We start from the raw sequence: 16,189 nt of genomic DNA, 5'->3' as shown, positions 1-16,189 counted from the left end.
CGGAGCACAGGCTCCGGACGCGCAGGCTCAGCGGCCATGGCTCACGGGCCCAGCCGGTCTGCGGCATGTGGGATCCTCCCGGACCGGGGCACGAACCCGTGTCCCCTGCATCGGCAGGTGGACTCTCAACCACTGCGCCACCAGGGAAGCCCAATCACCTTTTTTTTTTTTCGTTTTCATTTTTACTGAGGTATAATTGACAAATAAAATTGTAAGATATTTAAAGTATACAACTGTGGTGATTTGATACACATAACGTAAACACTGTGAAAGGATTCCCTCTAACGAGTTAGTTAACAAATCCATCCCTTAACATTTATTTATTTATTTATTTTTGGTGAGAATATTTATGTTCTTTTAATTTTTAAAAAAATCTTTTATCACATTTACTTGCATGCTGTTATACTTTTGGGTTTTGTTATTAGCCTTTTTTGTCTCCCTTATCTCAAATATAATACATTTCATTCTTTTAAAGTTTAGCCCTGTTTTATTTCTTTTTTGCTATTCCTACTTCTTAAATTCTGTTTTTTCCTCTCTTTGGTCTTTTTCGCTTTATTCCTTCCTTATTCTTTCACTCTAATTTTAGTTCTTACTGCCTTAATTTTTTCATGTCTGTTTTCTTAAGCCTGATTCCCTCCCCTCCTCTGCCCTCCCTGCCCATCATGGTTTCATTTTATAAAGGCGGGAAGGATGTGTAGTCCTTAAGAGTGGCAGTGGCTGTGGGCAGTGTCATTCAACAAACAGGGAAGACCTGTCTCTCCTTCTCCTTCTGAGTGGATTTTATGTCTCTTTGTTCTGTCTTGACCCCTGAAATTATGACTTGGGGATACAGTGGCACCTGTGAACTTCTGGAGTGGCTTTTGGACAGCACGTATCACTGGAATGAGAAGCTGATTGTTCTGAAATCTGTGGTCTGTAATGTGTGTTTCGTCACTCAGTGGAAATACCAGGGCCTCCGGTGTCAGACAGATGCATGTCATAGCTCTGGTGTGGAATAGCTGCGTGACCCTGAGCTGCTCCTCAGGTGATTTGGATGTGCACAGAGGTTGAGATTGAACCACGGTACTGCTTCTACTCTTCCCAGGTCAGATCCTGCCTGTGGCTGGAACCCTCAGGGGCGCCTTCTGTTCATCGTCCTAGTGATATTCTGTAGACCTCCTTTATCTGGTCGGGGACTCGAGGGGAGGCAGCCAGGAGGGCCCTCCAGCCCTGTGCCAGCTCCCGCAGCTGTCTAACAGATTGTCCTTTGGCTCTAGAAAGCGATTCAGTACTTTGAAAAAAGTTTGTAGACCATTGGCCTTTGGAGGCTGAAGTCACCCTTCGTATATCAGAGCAGAGCTACTTAGGACTGCTTTCTGGAGAGACCTTGCCTGTACTTTGTTCCATCTTCCTGTGGCTAACCAGTCCCTTAATTTTCAAAATGGGTCGCGACCCTTTCCTCTTGGTTAACGGTAAAGCAAAAAAATTCTTTTCTTTATTGGCTGTGTAGTAGACTAATTGAATTCAAGTTTCTAGCAGATTTTCACATCAAGTTTAAATATTTCCAATTCTTATCAAAAGCTTAGTTTTAAAATGTCACATTCTTAGAGGTAGCCTGAAGTCTATCTCTAGTTTTACAGCACCTTTTTGAATTTTTCTGTGAGATTAGGGCCTGCTGAACACTCTCTTCAAAAGCTAGCTGATGGAGCAGGTAAACTGAAACTGGTTAAAAAGGAGTAGAGACGGAGCCCCCTTTCTTGCCCCCCACCCCAGTCCCTTCACCCCGCTTTGGCAAATGGGGAGCAAGTCGATCACGACTGCCTTACCTCTCCACGGAGTCAAGGCAGCCCAGCAGAGCTTCCTACTGAGTCCTCACTGCTTGGGACACTTGTAAAATTCTGTTTGTTTTCTTCGTGGACTGTGACTGTGGTCTTCATTATGAAGTGTTATAAAAAATAGTCATTTGAAAGGTATGAACTTAAGAAAAAAATCTGGGGATGCTGCTTGTAACACCAGCCACTTGAGAGAGTCCCGTTCTGAACACGTGTGGGAGAGATCTTTCTCAGGCTTGGTGTGTTATTAGCAGGTGTGCTCCTCCTCCATGGATGCTCTGGACCTTGTAGGTGCCGAGGCTGCCTTTTCTGCTGAGCAGATGGGAAGCTCAGTGTCAGATCCGTGGCCACCCTGAGGAAATGTCTAGCGCGTGACAGGGTGTCATTTGGGACACACTAACTTTACCCTAGCTGTGTTTCTCTTCTTAAAATTATTTTCCGTTTGTCTTCATTTCCTCATCCATTGGTTTACTTTTCTTCTGACATGCATACCCTTGTTAGCCCCATCATCCTTTTGGGAAGAAGTTGGTGTACAAATTAGCAAATACGTAAGAATGATCCTCAAGATTTTAAGAAACCACCCCCTCGATCCAGTCTTCCTGCGCTGGTCTGAGTTGTCGCAGAAGTCACCTGGCTGGCCGTGCCGCATCCTGCTCCTCCCACTTGCAGCTCCTCACCTGCAGAGCAGACCCAGCAGCGCGGGGTAGAGGGCCTTTCTGAGCAGTAACCGCCTCTGTGCCTAGACCCATTTCCTGCGGCCCCCCTTCTGCTCCCCGTACTTTGCAGCTCTCGTCTCTGCCCCCCCCCACCCCCCCACCCCCCCCCCCCTTCTGCTCCCCGTACTTTGCAGCTCTCGTCTCTGCCCCCCCCACCCCCCCACCCCCCGTTCTCCCTCTGCTTTTGTCATTTCTGCAAATCCGAAGCCCTCTTCCTGCCCCTTCACCTCTTTCTGCGGAGTCGGCTTCCTCTGTGAAGTCTTTGCTGACCCCCTCCAGGCAGGGCCGACCACTTCCTGGGTGCTGCTCCTCTCCTGGCGCACACATGGGGGGGGGGTGTGTGTGTACACGTACGGGGGGTGTGCCTGACTGTGCGGTTGTGCTCCGTGGCCTCGTCTGTGTTGGAATTTGTGTGAATTGTCTGTATCCCCAGCACCGTCTGTCTGACCCAGGGCAGGTCCTCAGCAGCCATTTGCTAATAAGCTAAAGGAAGAGCAAAGGTGTGAATACCTGCCATGCTTTTGTCTGGAAAAATAGCAGGGAAGGCATACCTGACAAGGCCTTTTGCACTGAACGTTATGAATATATTGTAATTCCAAGACATTTTTTTTTTTTCTTCACATCTCAGTGTCTCTGAAATCACAGATATCTTAGTCAATGTGTAATGGTGGGTGAGGGCACAGCCCTGGAGCTGGACTGCCTGGGTCTGAATTCCAGGTCTGCCACTTACACACTTATTTGTGTGACTCTGGGCATGTTACTTAACCTTTCTGTGTCTCAGTTTACTGGTCTATAAAATGGGGATGATAACAATAGTTCCTACTTCATGGGGTTGTTGTGAGAATTCAGTGAACTCTTATTATACACAGCGCTTAGAATATCACCAGGCACATAATAGCAAGAGATACGAGTGTTAGCTATTATCAGTATCATAAAAGGCTACATATGCACTTAATATACTGTTGTTTCTTTTTAACCCTGGGATGCTGTTTTAGTCCACTGGAGTACAGCTTACGTGGATAGCGTCTCGTGTCGGTGTCTGTGGTCCCATTACATGTGCTGCGGCCCCACGCCGTCTCCTGCCCACACCAGTTTTCTGGTTGCTGCAGCAAAACATGCACGCTACAGACAGGAAAGCAGCAGGCTTTGTTTTTTCTTCTTAATATGGCAGAAGAGTAAGAGGGAACAGCCAGGGCCCTATACAGATAAGGCTTTCAGAACTGAAACTTCACTTCTTTCATGCTCTAAAGCTTAGACTGGTAAGAAATCTTGGCTGTGTAAAACTAGAAACCAGAAAGAATTGGGTTTGAAAAAGTGATTTTATTTATTTATTTTTTGGCTGCGCCGCGCGGCTTGTGGGATCTTAGTTCCCCGACCAGGGATTGAACCCGGGCCCCTCAGCAGTGAGAGCGCAGACTCCTAACCACTGGGCCGCCAGGCAAGTCCCTGAAAAAGTGATTTTAATGTAAAGTTTTTGTCTGATTGCAGGGCAGCTTTCCTTTGATGATTTTCAAGGAAGCTGGGCTACGAAGTGGCAAAAGGTAATGGCTGTTCTGGGGCCAAGTTCCCCATCAGAAGCCTCCGGGGTGTGCTCAAGTTAGACAGTAGATGAACGTTGCTCCCCAGATAGTTGTGGGTTCACCTGGTCTTCAGTGCTCACCTGTGGCTGCAAGGCCACGTGAGGGGATGGGGCGGCTCGTCCCTGAATTGTGTAGGACGACTTTTCCCTCGTCTCATGCTCGCTTTAGCAGCTACAGCCGTGCGCGAAGCCGTGCCTTAACCCTGCTCGCTGCCCCACCCGGTTGAGCTCGCCTTCAAGTTAAGCAGGATCTGACTAATGCATTCTTTGGAGGTGCTCTGCTCGTTTTCCTCATGAGACTAAATGGCTTTTCCCAGATCACATCACTGCAATTGACTTGACCCTCAACTTTGAGAAATACTCTTACCTACTATGCAGCACAGCCGAAACTCCCACAGCAGCTGGAGAACATTGATTTGGGTGTTCGGCACCTTTTTCTTAGTTGAACAAAACAGTATATAAGTAAATAATACAGGGATGATCTGAAACTTCACCCTCTTTAATTCGATTTATCTAAATGCTGGATTTGATGATATTTCTGTGTAGAACTTGTCAACTTTAGCCCTGTTAGAGGGTGTGTTTAATGATCAGTTCCCCGAAAGAGTATCCACATGAGGAACTTTCTCCAACAGGCCGCCTTCCCTTCAGGATTCACTTACCTTTAGGTTTCAGAAATGATAGGTAGGCAGTTGTTTTTACTCTCCGTATTCTAGAAAGTGGAGAAGCAGATAGTGAGAATGTGTTTACCTTGACTCACACACCCCTTTAGGTTACATCAAAGGCTTTGTTTTCTAAAGAAGCACATACAGTCTAAGGTTAAATATGCAAATGGGGACATACATACTTATGGTTATCTTTTCCTTTATGTAAACCTGGAATTTCCATCTCTGCCCCAAATCTTTTATTGTTTATTTTTTTGAGAAATGTCAGCAAAGAGGGCAGAGGAATTACCTGACCTAGGGTGAGGATGCCATCCCTGATGCAGCCTGGGAGGTCAGAGCCAACTGGAAGCCCGCAGAGAACCTGACTCACAAGCATATTCTGTTAGGTCTTTTTCTTTTTTAATTGGCTGTCAACATTTAGAATTCAGGCAATTTTACATAAAAGACCTTGAAAAATCGGAAGATCCATCCAGGCTTGGCCCACATGGTGAAGTTAGCTGGAGCCGGCTTGAAGCTGCCTGTCGGCTGAGCCGTGTGTCCCTCACTTCTCAGGGTCTGCTCATTTATGTGATTTGTCTGGCCGTGCGTGCATTTGAACTGTGACTCATCTAAGCCAGTGTCCTCCTCTGCTTTATGGCCACGTATCAAACACTTTCCAGAAAGGCCTAGGTGTGAGCGGTGGTTAAAAGGCCACCAGGAAGGAGAATAATTGGTGCCATCGAGACCCACGTGCTGCTTCTAGTCCCACTTGGCCTTCAGGGGATGGGAGTTTAGGCCGGCTGGGTTGGATGCCCTGAATTTGCTGAGCTGTCTCCTTCCTCACCATCTCTTCATTAAGCCTGAAAGTCAGGACCACAGTGTCCTCATCCAGGGGGTGGGACGTTTTTCAAAATATGAAAGAAAGCAGCCAGTGACCACTCTGGCCCATTCGGAGGCTTACAAGCCCAGCTACTGCAACAAAAGGATAAGCTTCCTGTTTACCAGCCGGCGTGAGACAAAGTGGTTGTACTTCCTGGCCATGCGGGACTTGGCACACAGGCTGCGTTCTGTCCCTCAGGACAGCAGGGCTGAATGCCGGCTCTGTGCTCAGCCCTCGCCCCCATGGCCTGGGTCCTGGATGCGGGCCACCCTTGGGAGGGCACTTTGGCTTGGGCTCCAGAACCGGCCCTGGCGTTCTGAAAGGGAAGGCGGCCTCGCCTCCTTGCTGGCTTCCTCCTTAGCTTTCCTTTCCCTGTGGGGTCCAATCCAGGCAGCGGCACTTGGCATGAACCTGAATCTAACCATAAATTCACATCTTTTGTTTTTCGGTCTCTAGGAAGCAGGATGTCAATGCCTCTGGGAAAACAGGTCTTTTTTACCGGCGTGGTGGCTAGCGGGGGCTGCGCCCTTTTGTACTACCTGATGCAGAGTAAGTATCCGATGAAGTGCCCGAGGCAGGGCCGCCTCCTAGTTCTCTGGCCCCCGTTCCTCCATCAAAGGAAATACTTCAGATGCTTTCAGCAGGTTAGAGAAAGAAGGAAAGGACTATTTTTGGAAGCCAGGACGCCGTTCCATTGGCTATAGCTTCTTTCTTATCCTGTAATCCCAGTTTTCCCAGGAGCCACAAGAACAAATCAAAGGAATAGGACCTATTTGCATAAGAAGCCTCAAAAAAGCAAGATGGGCTTTCACTCCAGTGCACATGCAGTAGATCCATCAAGATTTCTGAGATTATAGAAAGAACAGAGGGAAGCGGGACACCAGATGGTTCACAGGTGTGGAAAACTGGCTCTTTCTCAAGTGTCCTCGGTCTGTTTGCCTTGCCATTCTCTGCTGTTGATTTAGTGGAGGACGGGACCTTGGGCAAGAGCAGAAAATGAAAGCAGTGTCCAGGCTGGCAAAATCCTGGCAGATGCAGCTTCCAGCCCTCTGCACCCAAATTTGAATTTGTAAAGACAGGCCGCGATTATTGTGAGCAGCCGAGACATTTAAGGGCATTTCCATGCTACTGGTTGCGAAGCAGCAGCCGTAGTTTTCTTCTAGACTGACTTTCTTTGAAGATCTTTGATGCCCGCCCGCTTGGCTTCTCACCCTGACTCCGCAGCAGCGCAGTTACGCCCTGCCAGGATGTGAGGATCACCCGCAGCCAGGCCAACGGCCACGGCCCCTCCACCCGTTCTTCCCCCCCTTCCTTCAGGGCGGGCCCAGAGGTCTCCGAGTCTGGAGGTGGCCGGAGAGGAGCACTCCCAGGGATAATTCAGACCGGAACAACTCAGCAGCCCCTCCCCTCTGCCAAAGGGACGGAGGCAGGACCTGACAGGAAGGAGTACACTTTTGGGTCGGGGGCCTGGCAGCCTTTCCCCTTTAGGAGGCTGGGGTTGGCTGACAGCGATAGTCCAGTGGGCTCTGCAGGCAACTCCGGCTTTAGACTAGCTGTGTGGCCTTATGGGGGGGTCTGGCTTCTTCCTGGGCCTCAGTTGTCGATGTGATGAGGGGTGATGTTAGTGCCTGTGTGCGAGGATGCTGTAAACATTAATCTCACAACTTGTGGGATACTGAGAAATCGCTCAGTGAAGATGAACTGTGTGGACCCAGCCTCTGCTTCTCCTCAGGGCTGGCACCTCGTTCATGCCTGCAGCATCCCCTCTCCTGGGAAGCAGCACTGGAGGGGCATTCTCCTTGGCCTCTGCAGGCTTAAGCCGCCTTCCAGTCCATTACTGTGGTTGGGCCTACAGAGGGAAGTCTGTCTTGTTGCCGAACACAAAACCTAACTTGGGAAGCTCACCGTCCTTTGCTCTGTCCTTGGGGCTGCTTGTCCTACCTTACGCTTTCAGGGAGGTGCTTCCTGGAGTTCCTAGTAGCCTTTGGGCCAGGGATACCTGAGGCTGAGAGCAGTTTGTAAGCTTTATCTACATGCAACGTTGGCATACATCTATAAACTTGACAAGTGAGCGTTTTCATGTCCTGTTGCGTGGCCTGAGGGTTTTGTTGTGGTGGTGGTCTATTTTATGCTGGTTTATCAGGACCTTCCTCTTAGTGGAAGGAGCAATGTTCAGAAGTCAAGTCGTAGATTCTGGCCCCAGCTCTGCCTCGGATTAGCTGCATCACTTTGAGCAAGTCATGGAACCAGAGGACTTAGAACTGAAAGAAAAGTTAGAGAAGATCTGATCAGACCCCTTAGACGCAGGAGAGGCAACGAATGAGGTGAGGAAATAAGAGATGAAGAGATGGGGGCACAGGTAGGTCCAGCACCTTGGTCAAGGTCATCTGCCACATCCCTGCAGATGCTGACTTCCAGTGGTTTGGTTTTGGAGTCTCTAAAATGGACAGTTCAGAGTAGATGGTCCCTAATAATTCCACCCATAGATTTCATGTTTCCGTTTCCATGTTGTACGTGAATTACATCATCTCACTTTCTAGGGAGAGTATACCTGACCAAGTTCAATTAAAAAAAAAAAGTAACCATTTTCTTTCCCACTTAGAAACTTTTTCCAGGGCTTCCTATTACCAGTTGGCGTTGGAGCATCTGCACAGCCACCCCGAGGCACTGGAAGCTCTGGGCACTCCTCTCAACGTTCACTATCTCCGACTCACTGACAAGTACAACTTCGTGGACATTGCCGATGCAAAGGTAACGTGCTCCCCCTGTGAACTGCAGGCCGGCTGCCTACTGCGCTGAGGAGGGGCTGCCGTCCTCGGGAAGGCGTCTTGGAGGAAGCTGGAGAAAGATGTGGGATGGGAAAATCCACTACGTATATAACTGCCGCTAGACGGTACCTAGCACCGTTTAAAAAAGCATTATGGATTAATTTATTTTCATATAGTTTTTTCCTTTCTAGGGAATTGATGTGGCACGGAAAGCCCTGTTTGTGCTCAGGTCGCCGTCTTGAATGGGGGATTGTAGAGAAATGATCAGTGGTGGTTTGCCAGTATTTCAGCTTTGAACTTGAAATACACCTAAACTCTAGTTTTAAAGCTTATTTACACTGCTTCCACGGAATGCCAGTCCATTTTTTCAGCTGTATCTTATCTTCTTTTATAGTTCAACTGATAAAACTCAGCTGAATATAAGAAGTGTTTTTTTCTTCTGTTTAATATGTTTTGAGTTGGGGGAATGATTCTCAGCTTTGTGGGGAATACAGAGATGCAGAAGGCTTTAACATTCCAGCGTAAGACAGGGTGAAGCAAACGCCTTCGGAGAGGCCTAGGAGGGAGAGGCAGTGGACTGGGAGGTGGTTGTGATGACAGGGAAGGCACATCGCTGTGCTCCCTGCCAGTGTGTCCTCAGCAGAGGTGCAGCTGCCCAGGGAGGGTGTGGGCAGGGAGAATGGGCTGAGGCAACCAGAGGGCTGTGACATCGTCTTGTGAGGTGTGTGCACTTAATTGTGACAGGCAGAAGCCCTGAAATATTTGGAGGACAAGAGTGAGCTCATCTGATGTAGTTTATTTTTTGTTGTTGGTTTTATTATTTTTAATGGAAATAGTTTTATTAGAGATATTTTCTCCCTAACTACAAAAGCAGTTCCTGCTCAAGTATTCTGATAAGGATAATTGATGATTTTTAAAAAAAATTTAATTGACGTACAGTGATTCAGTTGTTTGTTCTTGCAGATTATATTCCATTATAGGTTATTACAAGATATTGAATATAGTTCCTTGTGCTATACAATAAATCCTTGTTGCTTATCTATTTTATATATAGTAGTATGTATCTGTTAATCCCACACTCCTAATTTATCCCTTCCCCTTTGGTAACCATAAATTTGTTTTCTATGTCTGTGAGTAAATAAATTCATTTTTATTATTTTTTAGATTCCACATATAAGTGATATCGTATAGTGTTTGTCTTTCTCTGTATGAGTTATTTCACTAAGCATAATATTCTCTAGGTCCATTCATGTTGCTGCAAATGGAAATATTTCATTCTTTTTCATAGCTGAGTAATAGTCCATTGTGTGTGTGTGTGTGTGTGTGTGTGTGTGTGTGTGTGTGTGTATACATACCACATCTTCTTAAGCCAGTTGTCTGCTGATGGGCCCTTGGGTTGTTTCCATGTCTTGGCTATTATAAATAGTGCTGCTGTGAACATTGGGGTGCATGTATCTGTTTGAATTTTTTGTTTTTTCCATATATATACCCAGGAGTGGGATTGCTGGGTTGTATGGTAGTTCTGTTTTTAGTTTTTTTGTTTGTTTGTTTGTTTGTTTTTGGCGGTACGCGGGCCTCTCACTGCCGTGGCCTCTCCCGTTGCGGAGCACAGGCTCCGGACGCGCAGGCTCAGCGGCCATGGCTCACGGGCCCAGCCGCTCCGCGGCACGCGGGATCCTCCCAGACCGGGGCACGAACTCGTGTCCCCCGCATCGGCAGGCGGACTCTCAACCACTGCGCCACCAGGGAAGCCCTATTTTTAGTTTTTTAAGGAACCTCCACTCTGTTCTCCATAGTGGCTGCACCAATTTACATTCCCACCAACAGTGTAGGAGGGTTCGTTTTTCTCCATACCCTTTCTAGCATTTATTATTTGTAGATTTTTTGATGATAGCATTCTGACTGGTGTGATACCTCATTGTGGTTTTGATTTGTATTTCTCAAATAATTAGCAGTATTGAGCATCTTTTCATATGCTTGTTGGCCATCTGTAGGTCTTCTTTGGAAAAATGTCTATTTAGTTCTTCTGCCCATTTTTTGATTGGGTTGTTCTTTTTTTTGCTGTTGAGTTGTATGAGCTGTTTGTATATTTTGGGTATTAACCCCTCGTCGGTTGCATCATTTGCAAATATTTTCTCCCATTCTGTAGGTTATTCCTTTTGTTTTGTTGATGGTTTCCTTTTCTGTGTACAGGCTTTTAAGTTTGATTAGGTCCCATTTGTTTATTTTTGCTTTTATTTCTTTTGCCTTGGGAGACTGATCTAAGAAAATATTGCTACAATTTATGTCAAAGAATGTTTTGCCTCTGTTCTCTTCTAGGTACTTTATGGTATCATGTCTTATATTTAGGTCTTTAAATCATTTTGATTTTATTTTTGTATATAGTGTGAGGGAATGTTCTAATATTTATTTACATGTAGCTGTCCAGCTTTCCCAGCACCACTTGTTCAAGAGACTGTCTTTTCTCTGTAGTATATTCTTGCCTTCTTTGTTGTAGATTGACCATAGGTGTGTGAGTTTATTTCTGGGCTCACTATTCTGTTCCATTCATTTATCTTTTTCTTTTGGTGCCAATACCATGGTGTTTTGAGGCTTTGTAGTATAGCCTGAAGTCTGGAAGTGTTATACCTCCAGCTTTGTTCATTTTTCTCAGGGTTGCTTTGGCAATTCTGGGTCTTTTGTGGTTCCATATAAATTTTAGGATTATTCTAGTTTTGTGAAAAATGTCATGGGTAATTTGATAGGGATTGCACGAAATCTGTAGATTGCTTTTGGTAGTATGGTCATTTTAACAATATTTTTCCAATTCTTTTAATCCTCTTCAGTTTCCTTTATCAGTGTTTTATAGTTGTCAGCACATAGGTGTTTCACCCCCTTGTTTAAGTTTATTTCTAGAGTATTTTATGTTTTTTGAAGTGATTTTAAATGGGACTGTTTTACTTTCTGATATTTCATTATTAGTGTAAAGAAATGCAACAGATGTCTACAGATTAACCTTGTATCCTGCTACCTTGCTGAATTCATTTATTACTTCTAATAGTTTTTGTGTGGTGGTTTTAGGGTTCTCTATATAGAGTATTGGGTCATCTGCAAATAGTGACAGTTTTACCTCTTTCCTTCCAATTTACATACTTTGTGTGTGTGTGTGTCTGACTGCTGTGGCAGAGACTCCCAGTATGCTGTGTTGAGTAGAAGTGGTGAGACTGAGCAGCCTTGTCTTCTTCCTGAATTTAGCAGGAAGGCTTTCAGCTTTTTACTGTCGAGTATTGTGTTGGCTGTGGGTTTGTCATAAGTGGTCTTTATTATGTTGAGATGTGTTCCCTCTATACCTACTTTGGTGAAAGGTTTTATCATGAATTGTTGAATTTTTATCAACTGCGTTTTCAGCATCTCTTGTGGTGATCATGTGGTTTATCACATTTGATTGATTTGTGTATGTTCAACCATCCTTGTGACCCTGGAATGAATCCAGCTTGATCATGGTGTATGATCCTTTTTATGTATCGTTGGATTCGGTTTGCTCATATTTTGTTGAGGTTTTTTTGCATCTATATTTATCAGAGATATTTTGCATCTATATTCATCAGAGATATTGGCTTGTAATTATCTTTTTTTGGTAGTGTCTTTATTTGGTTTTGGGTGCTGGTGACCTCATAGAACGAATTTGGAGGTGTTCCCTCCTCTTCAGTTTTTTTTAGAATACTTTGTATGTTTGGTAGAGTTTCCCCAGTGAAGCCGTCTGGTCCTAGACCTTGCAGGGGATTTTTAAATTACAGATTGTTTCACTTGCAGTGATCAGTCTGTTCAAATTATCTGTTTCTTCTTGATTCAGTCTTGGCAGGCTGTAATGTTTCTGGAAACTCGTCCATTTCTTCTGTGTTGTCCAATTTGTTGGCATATAACTGTTCATAGTATTCTCTTATGATTCTGTATCTCTGTGGTCACTGTTGTTTGTTATTCCTCCTCTTTCATTTCTTATTTTATCTGGGTCCTCTCTATTTCTTGGTGAGCCTGGCTAGAGGTTTGTTGATTTTATCTCTTCAAAAAACCAGCTCTTGGTTATACTGATCTTTTCTGTTGTTTTTTTGATCTATTTATTTCCTCTCTGATCTTTATTATTTCCTTCCTTCTGCTGACTTTGTTCTTTTTCTGACTTCTTTAGATGGTGGGTTAGATTATTTGAGATTTTTATTTCCTGAGGAGGGTGTGTACTGCTATCAACTCTCCTCTTAGAACTGCTTTATGGTCCAGGTCACTATGGACCAATTTGCTAGAAATAGTTCCCCCTTTTATTAAACAGTGGACTTTTTTTGTTTTTTGGGTTTTTTTTTCTATTTTATTATGAAAGTTTCAAACATACAGAAAATATCAAAGAATTCATGCTGTGGAACCTGTGTATCTGCTACCTGGATTCTGTAACTAATATTTTGCTCAGTGTGCTTTATCCCATACCTGTTTGTCTAGCTCTACCTTATTTGTTCTTGAACCTATCTTATTATTTTCAAATATCCATACACTTCACCTTTAAATACATAAGCCATATATATCATTAACTAGAGCTTAATATATATTTTTTGAGGTAAAATTTACATTCTGTGAAAGGTACACATCTAACTGTCCTGATGAATTTTAACAAATGCATCCACCTGTGCAACTCAAGCCCCTACGGACATGTAGACTGTTCCCATCACCTGAGAGTTGCCTCATGTTCTTCCCAGTTGGTCCTCTCACATCCCCACAGCTCCAGCAGAGGCACTTTCTGACATTTTTTTTCCCAACCTAGTTTGGTCTAAGACATGGAATCATGTATTATATACTCTTGGGTAAGGCTCTTTCACTCTACATGTTTTTGACCTTCATCCATGTTGTTGCATGTATCGGTAGTTCTTTTTTAACCATGGATTTTAAAAGAATCATTGCAAGTACTCAGAGCATTGAGTTTGGCACATAAGGTCTCCCTGCCAGATAGGAGCACTGCCATTGACCTCACCAGGCCATCCAAAGAGGGGCAGGGCATTTGCAGGGAGCCAGATGGAAAATAAGGTGAATTCTTCAGCTAGGCTCAAGTTTGAAAACAACCAGGTTCTGTGGATAATCACTGGATTTTATAGGTTATCTCTTGAGAGGACAGCACTATATACACTTACCTCTCTCATTTTATACCCCCAGTTGAAGATTCCTGTCTCTGGACCCAAGTCAGAGGGCCATCTCTATGTCAGCTCATCCAGAGATGCCCCCTTTAAGAGGTATGATGGGAAAGTGGGTGGGACTCAGGCAGCAGGAGGAGAACCTTCTGATGGAAACGACTTCCAGTTTCAATTTTAGTTATATGATTGATTTTGGCAGTAAGAATTAGTTTTTCAAAGCTTGACTTGGACAGCATGCCACTACTTGGGCTCTTAAGCTCAGTCCAGACATTTTATCCAGTGCACGCTTCTGAATTTGAAGAACTTTACCGTTGTAGTGGTCTAGGTCTGCCATAACTTGATGCTATGTCACAGCTTCCAACACTGCTGCCTCCGTCGTGACAAATGAATAAAGGCATGGGTTCCTGTTCCAGAATTATTCGTCACATTCTTTAAATAAGCTCTCTACCCCATTAATTGGCTTTTCTTGTCTGGTTGCCAGTAGCTGCACTCACTCACTCCCCCCCCACGGGAAGCCTCTCTCAGAGATGTTTGCTATTTAGCCAGGATGTGTTTTAATTCTCAAGGACAAAAGGAGCAGGCAGCCCCTGCCTGGCTCCCCTGGACTCACTGACCCCTGAGCCTGGGATTTGTGGAGGAGCTGGCGGTCGAGGGGGATTAGCAAAGGGGAGGAGTGAGCTGCTCCTTCTCTTCCCTGCTGCCAGCCATTCACTGTTAAAACTTGCCTTGATGGTGATGCTGGTTCAATAATGTGAGGCTGGAACAGAAAGTTAAAACGTTAACATACTGCTAACATAAGGTAGTGTTTAAAAAACTTAAGACATTCCTAACAACTGCTTTTTTCCTTTTAAACCATGTCTGTCTTTTGCCTCGGCGTTTGGTTGATTAGAGACTATACTTGTGGTTTCTCTCAGTTGGAACCTTCAGGAGGTCTTCTTAGAGCTCAAGGATGGCCAGCAGATTCCCCTGTTCAAGCCCAGTGGGGAGAAGAGCAACGAGCTGAAAACGGAGTGAAGGTATCCCCTGTTCAAGCCCAGTGGGGAGAAGAGCAACGAGCTGAAAACGGAGTGAAGGTATCAAAGACCAGCCCCTCCGAGCCTGGCCTCCCTCCTCACCATGTGCGCCCCCGTGGCTGTAGGCCAGCCCCCAGGTCGGGCTGGCTGCACGTGTGGGCATACAGTGATCTCAGGATCATTCTAATTTGACCACAGTGACCCCTGCTGAAGTTTTAAATTTCATCAGAACGTTACTATAATTTATAAGAATTTGAAAGTTCTCTGTATAGAAGCAAAGCACAGAATAAAAGGAATCAGTATGAATAATGTTGATTTCTCATCTTTTCCCCCCTACCCCAGTTTTCAGCCCTATCAATCAATGAGAAGGTTTTCTAGTACCAAAAAGGTTTTTAATTTAATTAATTGTTAACCTCAGAATGCCGAGGGAGAACAAGCACTTCGGTTTGGTCGCTCTATGTTAAGTAGCTTGTGGATGTATCTAAGCACTTGGAAATGTTGTTTTTGTTTGTCACCAACTGTCTGCCTGACTGAAGATTTACAAAATAACTGCTTTAATCCAAACATTTTGAAAGCTTAAAATATTTATATGTACAAAAGCCCATGTGAAACATAGGAAAGTTAAAGCTAACAGACCCTTACGCATCTTCTTTCCACACAACTTAACCACATAGTAGAGAATCTTCCCTGTAGGTTTTATTAGTCTTGCAAGGGGACAAAGATCTTCCTTCCCTCTGAGAACCAGCGCCTACAAAACCCAGAAATCTGCCACCTTTGCTTCAAAAAGGCCAGTTTAACCCCCTCAGTATTACTAACTAGGCTTAATGCAGTTGTAATAAAGGACATTCATGAGCTCCTTTACTGTATTCTTAATAAATATTCATTGGAGGGGAGCCTCTCAGAAAAGATTAAGCTTAAACATGCCGGTATAGAGTACAAGGCCTTTCATCGTTAGAAGTTACTTCTGTTCTGTAATTTCTTTCTTTAAAAAATATGCTCTTTGAATAGATCGTGAAGTGAAAAAGTCTTTCTTTCCCTGAGAGCTTTTGTTGGTAAATATTACGAGCTGTTGTCTTTTTTGTGCTGCTTTATTCTTTAACCATTATGTACCGTTCTGTTGTGTACACGTCACTTTATATAGTGCCTCATACCTGACTGTTCTGTAACAGCTTTTACTTACTTTCAGTGTTTGCTGGATGTTTTCTTGCTATGGCCAAGCCACAGAAAAGCAGGGCCTGAGTGGACCATCTGTTCTGAAGTAAAAGCAAGTAACAGTTTTTGTGTACAATTTGTATGAAGAGGCTTTCCTAACCCAACTGACAGGAAATAGTATTATGTAGTGAAAAGAAAGATCCTTGATTTCTGTCTGAAAGTCACCATCTTGGGTGTTTTTCCAGTTCAGCGTATTTCCGTGTACTTCTCAACGCCTTTATGGTTGACCGTGAACAGGCCGCAACCCGGTCCTTGCCATGGACGTTGTCCTTTCTTTTCCTGACGCAGTGGGCTGCATACCTGCTACCTGCAGCCCACTGCTTCCTGGGGGCCCAGCAATCACTGTGAGCCGGCCGTGGGCCCCCAGCAACGACCTGGAAGGCGTCTGGGATGAGGCACATCATCGTCAGCGGCAAAGGAGA

General features: G+C 44.8%; 1 protein-coding gene across 14 annotated transcripts in view; it reads left to right on the top strand.

The window, feature by feature from the left end:
• COA1 (cytochrome c oxidase assembly factor 1) overlaps nucleotides 1–16,119 on the top strand; it is a 190,318-nt gene extending 174,199 nt beyond the window's left edge. For 6 of the 14 annotated variants that reach the window (XM_055085102.1, XM_028490220.1, XM_055085104.1 and 3 more), the window contains 4 exons: nucleotides 6,084–6,176; nucleotides 8,230–8,378; nucleotides 13,565–13,641; nucleotides 14,432–14,874. In XM_055085102.1, the coding sequence (XP_054941077.1) occupies nucleotides 6,092–6,176; nucleotides 8,230–8,378; nucleotides 13,565–13,641; nucleotides 14,432–14,747 (627 nt within the window). In that variant the 5' untranslated portion in view covers nucleotides 6,084–6,091 and the 3' untranslated portion in view covers nucleotides 14,748–14,874. The other 8 variants (XM_028490215.2, XM_028490216.2, XM_055085100.1 and 5 more) reach the window with 5 other exon arrangements.
• Nucleotides 16,120–16,189: the final 70 nt, after the last annotated feature.

This window comes from Physeter macrocephalus, chromosome 5, assembly GCF_002837175.3.
Source record: "Physeter macrocephalus isolate SW-GA chromosome 5, ASM283717v5, whole genome shotgun sequence".
In the NCBI taxonomy this organism is placed as follows: domain Eukaryota; kingdom Metazoa; phylum Chordata; class Mammalia; order Artiodactyla; family Physeteridae; genus Physeter; species Physeter macrocephalus.
Note: the sequence above shows the minus strand (reverse complement) of the source record. Positions and strands in the feature narration are given on the sequence as shown.